Source organism: Nelusetta ayraudi, unplaced genomic scaffold, assembly GCF_046127955.1.
Source record: "Nelusetta ayraudi isolate G7.1 ecotype Tasmania unplaced genomic scaffold, CSIRO-AGI_Nayr_v1 ptg000060l, whole genome shotgun sequence".
Lineage (NCBI taxonomy): Eukaryota > Metazoa > Chordata > Actinopteri > Tetraodontiformes > Monacanthidae > Nelusetta > Nelusetta ayraudi.
This window is the reverse complement of record NW_027466110.1, coordinates 7,282,458-7,292,500: the sequence shown is the minus strand read 5'-3', so window position 1 is coordinate 7,292,500 and position 10,043 is coordinate 7,282,458. Positions and strand designations below refer to the sequence as shown.

Sequence of the window (10,043 nt, the reverse complement as noted above, 5' to 3'; positions counted from 1 at the left end):
TCATTGATAAAAAAGGGAGAATGGATCTTCAGAAAACAGCCTATTTAGCTCTTTGTTTACAGCCATCAATGAAAATGCTCAATTTTAGCTTGTGGTTACAGCTGATGCCTCCTAGATCGACCAAGGCTGTTTCAGCGGGTAGAACAAATGCCTGACTTCCAGAACTGCTGGCCCGAGCAGGCATCTCACTAAAAAGTGGCACAAGCAAAAGAAGTAAATAAGGAGAGTTCCCTGCCAGATTTTGTAGCTGGAGAACATAATAGGAATAAAACAGGAGCCTTTAAACACACAGCAGTGTGTGGCGCGTGTGATTTATCTGCACAAACACTGAGGTTCAATCTAGTTTTAAGGTCTCCTGCTTTTGGAAAATCTATGAGGCCTCTGAGGCCAACAAACACGCACAGACTCTTAGCTCTCTTTGCTGTGTCCTCATGACTTGGCAAAATCAAGCCGTGCCATCATTGAATGAGTTACGTCCCTCCCTCTAACTTAATATGTCTTTGTCTGCTTCCTTCTGTTGAAGCCGCCTCCTTCGCAGGCAAAGTCTTCTCATTGTTTTGTATTCTGGATGCAATCAGTTTATCCCCCCCCCCCCAAACATCTACAACCCTCCTGGTGTGAACCGATACATTACTGATTCAATCCCACACAGGTTTTTTTTTTTTTACTCCAACCCACCGCTGGTTTTTCCTGCGGTGGAAGCATCCAAACATGCGCAGGAGGAAGAAAGCCGACAGGCTCTAATGAAATCTAGATGAAGCCCATCGACCCTCTGTCAATACTAATGGACACAGAGGCTCATACGTGTATCGGCACCAGCGTCTGCGCTGGTTAGAAAAGGCTCCGCCCACTGAGATCCCACATAACCAGCGGCCGATCAATGATGATGTCACTCAAACATTTGACTTTGAGCAATTGCGGATCAATAGAGATTTTCCTCGCGGGAGCGATGCCATTCGTAGTCGACTGCGGTGTCGGGGAGGTTGGCTGCAGACGCACAAACACAGGAGGTCTGGATTAAAAAAGTAGCTTTTAATACGCCACGAGGACGCGACGCTGACGCAGACAGACGTCGACAAATTGCGCAATTGCACGAGAAGCATGAGAAAAGGCAGAGTTTGGTTGACGGTGTGTGTGTGATATAAAGTTCAAAGGAGGCAGCAAATGCATTAGCAAAGCAGCGAGAGCCAGAAAAATAATAATAAATAAATAAAAAACAAAAGAGAGAGACCGTGACAGTAGACGTTCAAAGACCCGAGAAGAAAAGAAAAGAACAGAGGCGGGCTGTGAAGGACGGTGGAGGAGGAGTGCGTTGACTGAGAGAAAAACAGCACGTTTAGCCACCAACACGCAGCAAAAAACAGTGAGCTGTGAGAACAAGACAAGGATGAGGATGCTGTCTCTGACCATCGCCCTTTGTGACATCACTAACATGACCTCTGAGCGATCCCTGCGCTGGTTGCCAGTTTAAAAAAAATGTCGGAAAAGCAGCGGAAGTGAGCAAAATAAGAATAAAACAAAGAGAGAGACGATGACAGTCAACGCTGCAAAGGCCTGGGAAGAAAAGGAGGAACATTTCGGGCGGTGCCGTGAAGGGCAGTGGAGGAGTGCCTTTAATAAGAGAAATAAAGGGGGGAGGTGGAAAAAAGAGAAGGAAAAAACACAGCAGTGTCCTCTAGACAGGAGGAGGCGGAGGGTGAGACAGAATGAGAAAAGAGCCAAACAGAGAAGAGTGTTTGAGAGAAACAAGAGTCAGGGGGCCGTGTGTGTGTGTGTGTGTGTGTGTGTGTGTGTGTGTGTGTGTGTGTGTGTGTGTGTGTGAAAGAGAGAGAGCACGCGCTGCATGTCAATACAAATAGCCACTCAAGGGCTCCAGTCCAGGTGAGATCTCGACTCTTCTCTCACCGCCAGGAATTCATTGCTGGTGGGTGAGACACCAGGGGACCAGAGGACCAGAGGACCAGTGGACCAGAGGACCAGGGGACCAGGGGACCAGAGGACTAGGGGACCAGGGGACCAGGGGACCAGGTGACCAGAGGACCAGAGGACCAGAGGACCAGGGGACCAGTGGACCAGAGGACCAGGGGACCAGAGGACCAGGGGACCAGTGGACCAGAGGACCAGGGGACCAGAGGACCAGGGGACCAGGGGACCAGAGGACCAGGGGACCAGAGGACCAGATGACCAGGGGACCAGTGGACCAGGGGACCAGGGGACCAGAGGACCAGATGACCAGGGGACCAGTGGACCAGGGGACCAGGGGACCAGGGGACCAGAGGACCAGATGACCAGGGGACCAGGGGACCAGCGGACCAGAGGACCAGGGGACCAGAGGACCAGATGACCAGGGGACCAGTGGACCAGGGGACCAGGGGACCAGCGGACCAGAGGACCAGGGGACCAGAGGACCAGATGACCAGGGGACCAGTGGACCAGGGGACCAGCGGACCAGAGGACCAGGGGACCAGGGGACCAGGGGACCAGAGGACCAGAGGACCAGGGGACCAGAGGACCAGGGGACCAGGGGACCAGCGGACCAGAGGACCAGGGGACCAGGGGACCAGGGGACCAGCGGACCAGAGGACCAGGGGACCAGTGGACCAGGGGACCAGGGGACCAGAGGACCAGATGACCAGGGGACCAGTGGACCAGGGGACCAGGGGACCAGGGGACCAGCGGACCAGAGGACCAGAGGACCAGTGGACCAGGGGACCAGGGGACCAGCGGACCAGAGGACCAGGGGACCAGGGGACCAGAGGACCAGAGGACCAGGGGACCAGGGGACCAGGGGACCAGAGGACCAGTGGACCAGGGGACCAGGGGACCAGTGGACCAGGGGACCAGGGGACCAGTGGACCAGATGACCAGGGGACCAGGGGACTAGGGGACCAGAGGACCAGAGGACCAGGGGACCAGGACAGAGTGCGGCCCGCTGGGGGTGCATCAGACATCCAGATTTGATGGGTCGTGCTTATTGCGCCATCAAGTCACAAATTCACAGCTACTTTCTACACTTACTTTTAACCGGCGCATGGCCTTGAAACACACCAGAATATTCATCACCCCTCCCCCTCCCCCTCCCCCTCCCCCTCAACCTTCACCCGCCTCCCCTCTGCTTTTATTCATATTCAAAGAACGACACCTCCTCCTCTCCCTCCTCTGTCGGTAAAGAGAGAAAATCTCTCCAGCTCTCCGTCCATCCATCACTGGCGACGCCGCCCCTTTGCCGCATCAATAATTGTTTATTGCCTCGCTAAGCCCCGCCCCCGCTCAGTTCCCAGAACACTGGCCGAAGGGAAAGCAGGCCGTTTTATGAGGGTGTAATCTCCTACCTCACTTGCACTCGCATATCCCGTCCTCTCGTCTCGTCTCCGTAGTGACCGGGTGACACCCGAGATGAACGGATGGATGGATTAGTTGTGAGTCCACGACATGAAAACCCAGCTAGGTGGCGTGACGGTGCAGCAGGAGGGATGGAAGGGAGGTGGATGAAGGTGAGGGGTGGGGTGGGACCTGGAGATAAACCGTAGCAGAGCAACAGGTTGGTGCACTGGTGGGAATTTAGAACCAGATTTCAGCTTTTGGTGGAGAAACGGCTCAAAAGCAGCACACAAGGTCCGAGCATCACTGCAGGGCCTCCAGAGGAAGGGAGGGAGGGAGGGAGGAGAGGACGGAGGGGTGGGGGGAAGAGGAGGGAGGTCGTGGGGGAGGCGAGGACCAGATGAGGGTTTGAAGGATACATCCGTATGCCGCCCGTCCTGGAGCCGATGGCCAGGATCTTCTGCACGGGGTCAAAGGCCAAGGAGGTGGGCTGGTGAGGGAAACCATGACGCACCGTCTGCAGGCACAGAAACACAGAGACACAAGGGGGCGCCGGATTAAACAGGAGAAACACTTCAGGCTGAACATGGTTTTCAATGACATTATCAGACATTCATTGTCTTATTTTAAGAAGCCGGGAGCTCATTTTGTAGCGGCGCTGAAATTGTGCTCTGTTTGTTTTTCCAATTAGATTTGTGGACAGTTGAACCATGTGCTGCACAAATGTCGCCTTGACATTTCTGCTTGTGAATACGTTTTCACTCTGCGATACTGCTTGCAAGTTTTTGGTCACATTTAACCGCAACAAAAAAAAAGAGAGAACAAAAAGATCGCTGCGAGCAACTTGTGCATACAGACAGGATGTCGAATGGTCAAGCGCCTGCTTATGCACCCATTTCTCCATTACGAGCTTGCCGCTTTAGCATAAAATGTCGAAATAATATGCAAAGGTGGGGTCGTTTTAAATTGAAGCTTTTCAGATGCAAAGACCCTCCACAAGGTTGCAGCCCTTTTATTGTGAAACACGGGGAGTCCAGAAGCAGTAATGAGTGAGCAGCTCCCATTAATGTTCAACGCAGACTGACAAGAGAGCCTCAGCATTCATATGCCAAGGTCTGAGGAGGCAAAGTTACACACACATACACACCCAAGCAAACCAAAGTGCAGTGCATTTGCTGCAGCTGCTTGCCATTAGACACGTTGACTTCCCCAGCAGTGCCTCAATTACAGCCGTGTGCAGGACACAGAGGCGCTGAAAGGATAATGTTACCGTTTCACCAGAAACCTGCAGGAGCGGAAAATCTCGGCCCAGAGCGGCGATACCGCGTCACACAAAAGAAGCAAAGGCAAAGGTTGCAGGCTAACAGGGAAGCCGAGTCCCCAAATCCAATCCAATCCAATTTATTTACATAGCAGATTTCCAGAGCCACACAGGATTAGCACAAGATTAAAGACACGTTACTTCGACAATGTGTTGCCAGGGAGGAAAGCAGCACACGCAGAATGTATGCTGGGGGGGGGGGGGGGGGGGTTGTAAACAGAATGCAAGTGGCTTCATGCTGGTGCACTGATAAGAAGGTCTGGTGTGCAAAGACCAGCAGCGTGAGGCTCAAACCAATTAGAATTGGAGCAAGAACCAATCGGTAGAATTCTTGGATCTTAATTCTGATGACTTTCTGCAGCCTCCCTGACGTTCTCCTCGTGTGCAGTCCTGCACTCCCACACCTGAGACTGGACAGTCAGTTCCAGCAGCACTGCTCTCCGACACTGGGAACATTTTTCTGTCGACCTTCAGCTGCCAGCATGCACCCTGCCGGGCTCGACTGCCGGCTGGCTTTGACGGAGGTAAGAGAGACTGACCGCCTGGCCAGTTAGCCCCCTTCTCCTGCTAGAGATCGCCGTGCCGATGACCTCTGCGGTGACCTTCAGCACCTGCTCAATGGCATGAGCCTGCTTTCTGGGGAAGTATCAAAACACTGACACCCCGTGAAAGACTTTCGAGTCATTTTGAGTAACGATATGGACGACAGTGAGTAGGTACCACTGCTTACCCAAAGGTTTCGTCGTGATGCATTGAAAGTCAATAAATAAAAACATGTATGAAAAAAAAACATTGTCAGGTTTGGAGAAAAACATGAAAAAATGTGTGTGAGAGAGAGACGTGTATACATGAATCGTGTTTGGTAATTTTACACACGTGCACATGCACACACACGACACACACACACACTCATCATTTATGCTTGTACTATATATATGTGATGTAGCATTCATGATATACAATCTATCGAGTCACAGGAGACTGCGTGTGTGTGTGTGTGTGTCTGTGTGTGTGTGTGTGTGTGTGTGTGTGTGTGTGTGTGTGTGTGTGCGTGCGTGCGTGTGTGTGTGTGCTGCAGCACTGTGATGAAGTAACCTGACCTTCACATGTACAGTAATTGTCATCAGACTCACACACATCATGGTTCCAAGGCTACAATCAGGGCAGCGTGCGCCTCGCATACAAACGTCCCCATAAATAAATGAAAACAACAACAACATTGATTTGTGAGATCATTTTTTCGCTCAGAGCAGCTGCAGCTACAGTTAACTCACTTTTAACAGCCTGGTGTCTTCAGGAATCATCAGACACATTGTGTTCATCCTTTGCAACAAGCTCAATTTTGCCTCTTGATGTTTTCACGTTGTGAAACTGTTGAATTTGAATTCTTACAGGAAAAAAAAAAAACAGTTCACGTTCTCACGTAGAGAAAACACAGAAGATTCTCATCCACAGAAAACTGCGACCATAGGAGATTGACATGTTCATCCTCAAGGCCCCCGGCAGCCTCCTCGTCCTGCTCCCAGCTCCAGCACCTTGTTGCTGGGATACAGGCGAGCCGGGCCTCTGCCTGTACGTTCAGACAGCCGGGAAGTGGATGAAAAACACATTTGGTCCGGCACAATCTAGGAGCGCCTCATATATATTTTAGAGCCCGAAAAAAAAAAAAATATAGCCATAAAGCCATTTCCTTGCCCTGCTTTCTCAGCGGGAGAGAGCAGTTACTCTGGAAGTGGCCCACGTGAATCCACACAGCACTTCAGCTCCTGCAGCTCCAGGCTGCAGGACCGCAGCTTGGCGGTACAGAGGCAAAAATAATGAGAAAAAAAAAATATGGATATATATCAGCCATCGGATTGGTTTGTCTGGTTTGTGTGGCTGTGGCCCAGAAGAGCCAGGAGGAATTAACGGTGAAAATAAATGAATAGATCAAATTCATGAGAAAGAAAGCGGTAAATGTTTCCGTTTTGCGTTGTTGCACTTTTGTCGCTTTGTGTCGACGCTGCTGGAGGCGGCAATACATCAGCTCTCTGCACCCTGCCCCCTCCCAAGACCACACCCATCACCCCCCCCCCCCCCCTCCATCTCTCTGTTGTGTTTCCTCCCTCCTGCCGAACGCTACACAACACTATACACACACACACACCTCACGCTTAGTCAGGTGACTCCACCCAACATCCACTCAACCCTCAAACCAACCAGCACAGACTTCTAGCACCTCTCTCTCTCTCGCTCACCCAGTGTTCACATGCAGAGCTGGTCTAGACCCCCCAGCACCCTCCACCCCCGCAGCCACCACCCCATAACCCAGCCATGCGTCTATAAATAGAAAGCGGCTCCAGTGTCTTGTCAGCGAGGTGCGTTGTGCGCAGAGCAGCTCCATCGCTGCTCAACAACACCGATCGACGTTGCTGCTGCTGAAAACATCAGAAAAACAATCATCTTCATCTATCATTAATTGTGAGGCGGGGGGTGCGGGGAGGGCGGTGGGGGAGGTCGAAGGCTAATGGCTATTTTATCAGTGGCCTGCCGCTGTCGGCTCCGGCTCAGGGGTTCTGGCGCTTGACCCGCGACGGTTTGTGTGCGTGCACAGAATGACTTGTCGCGCAGCAGATTAGCAGTGAGCTTCATAATCCAGTCGCTGTATAGTCAGCCCGACGTGCACAAACACACACATACAGAGAGAGAGAGAGAGAGAGAGAGAGAGAGAGAGAGCATGCAAACTCCACCGAGGTGCAGTCGGACATCTTGGCTGCTGGCTCCCAGGTAGTTGGAAAAAGAGAAATGGAACGTGGCCCTTATTGCTTTTGAACGACAGCTGCTGCAACCGCCAATAAAACACTGGGATGCCAATAAAGCTCCTGGAAAATGTCCCGATATCACTTGGACGTTATATTACCTGCCTGTGTTCTGCAGCACATGAAAAAAGAAACGGCAACAGATTCACAGAATGTGATTTACTATCAACCTGTCCAGGGTTGCACATGGTGTTTGGCATCAGCAGCAGCAGCTTGCAGTGTGGCGCCACCAGCAGGGTGGTGCTGGATGATGAAACTCTCCATAAATGTGCAATGTGCCATTGAAACGTGCAATTCAACGGCCCGGCCAGGCTGCTAAAACACAAAATCTGACACGCGAGTTGTTGCTGCTCGCTTTGACGACATCACCGGCCTGCAAAGCTGCTGGTGATCCAGTCGGCCCATTGAGCCAAAACCAGCGCAGGAGACAAGCAGAGGGCCAGGTGTCCTGTAATCTGCAGTCAGAGGCGCTGACAAGTTGTAAATAATGCACGGGAGTAGTGTGTGTGTGTGTGTGTGTGTGTGTGTGTGGGGGCAGCGTGTACAAGCACAAGAAATGCAAAGTGTTCCGAGCCCACCGGAGGTAATGTTCAGCCGCTCGGCGCATCAGAGGAGATAAATCGTTCCGTCGCCTCGTGAATAAACCGAGCCGTGACGCTGCGTTTGTGTTGGATTGTCGTGGGCAGAGATTGTGTGCGGCAGGTCAGAATATTGACGGCCGACACGTCACGTGCAGGCGCAGTCACGGGCTCGGCAGATGGACGAGCCGCGTAACGCAGCCTTCGCATTAATTTTTCAAATTAAATGTGCTCGACTGTCAAACGTGCTTAAAGTTTAAAGGCTTTCGTCGTCACAGAGTTGCAGCGGAGAGAAAAGAAAAAACATCCGACCGGCATCTATATCACCCGAGTACTCATCAAAAATGTAATTTGATCATTTTAAAAAACATATTTCAAACACATTTCAGGCACAGAGGTGGTTCAGAGAGTTTTTCTTACTCGAAAAAGTTAAAGGGGAAGTTAATCAAGAGGAATAAGCAAAAGAAATATTTAAAATATAAGCAAAAACACTTGAAGCTACATTACCTCCATGAGTTGAAATAACTCGAAGCGTCATTTTAATATATTTTCTTGAAGGAAAAAGAATCTTTGCAGCGCTACTGCTCAACGTCAGGATGGGGTTTTTCATTCAAGCTTCAACCTCAACCAGGAATTAGCGACGGAAACTTTTCCTCCCTTTATTTTTCGCAAACAAAACCATTTCCCTTTGTCCAATGAAAGAAGCACAAAAAGAAAAATTTATGTACGGGGACGATTTGCATGAAGGGCAGACAGACAGAGCCTCCGGTACATCAAGTACGGCACATTTTCATTCGGTATTCGCTGTTCAGCCACAGCGGTGGCGGCGGCGTCTCCGCTCGAGCTCTCTGCGGACGACGGCAAAGTTAGAAGACGGCCAGAGGACGGAGGGATGACACTAATAACAAGAAATAAAGATAAATGAACCAACCCTGCAGCAGTTGGAGGTTTTACACACCAGTGCACTCAAATGATTTTGAAAAGAATTTATGAAAGATTTTTTTTCCAAGAATGTGACCACTTGGCTAAAGAAGGAGTTGGCAAACAGATATTATGAAAAAGCTCAAGGTAAGTAATAAAAGTGAGAATTTAAAGTTGGACTTCATTTTTAGGTCATAAACCTTGGACTGTGCAGTGGGAGGCGGCAACAATAGACGACTTTCCTTTTAATATCTGTATTTTTTTTCTTTGATAGCGTCTCCTCCCAGTGTGCCAGGTCTTGTCTCTCCAATCACCCTGAAAGCCAAACAAAGGGGAGGACATCCACTCGTCGCCAAGTCTGCTCTCAGCAATACAGAAAATTCAACTTTGGTAACAAAGTTAAATTTTCTGTATTTTTTTTTTCTTTATCTTTTTTCAAACTTGGGGTACCCAAGTAGAGACCCTGAATAAATCTGCATGAACAGCCATTGTATTGTTCGTTTGCTGGCCAATGGAGGAATAAACAGACAAAAACCTCAGTTCCTCCCAAGATAGCAGCCCCTCCTCTCGCCCTTCCTTGCTCAGTAATGGACGTTACGGATGTAAAAGCAAAAGGTCATTAAATGCAGAGCGCTGTGCGGCGGCTCTGACCTGATTCTCTCTCTGTCACTTCCTCTCCCTCGCTGCCTTTTCTTCCACGTTGCCCCCCAACCCTCACCCCAACACCCCTCCCCCCGCCTCCTCGGCGCCGTCTCCTGCCGCCCGCCACCTGCCTCTCATCGAACTCATCAGCTCCTGTTTACGTCTCTCAGAACCCCAGACGCCTGTCAGCAGACGGTTCCACCCGTCACGGCGGTAACTGATCTCACGGCACGCAGCCGCTTCAACCCACCCGGCTCGTATGTACAGTGCGGCGCCGCTTTCTGCTTCAGATCGTTGCCCTGCCGCTCCACCGACTCCACGCTACCTGCGAGTCTCTCACCTTCAAGCCCTCCAAGACTCTACCTGCGATTCATCTTTTCTTGAGCATGCGATGCGTGTCAGCAGTTGCATTTTACAATTAAATAACAGCAGGGGGGGGGTATAGCCCTCTGGAAAGGGCAA

At 50.8% G+C, this 10,043-nt stretch overlaps 1 protein-coding gene across 1 annotated transcript in view; it reads right to left on the bottom strand.

The window, feature by feature from the left end:
* Positions 1-10,043, bottom strand: part of LOC142897769 (uncharacterized) — a 108,372-nt gene that overhangs the window by 87,724 nt on the left and 10,605 nt on the right. The window contains exon 2 of the mRNA XM_076040320.1: positions 3,741-3,838. Within this exon, the coding sequence (XP_075896435.1) occupies positions 3,741-3,838 (98 nt within the window). The remainder of the gene's footprint in view (positions 1-3,740; positions 3,839-10,043) is intronic.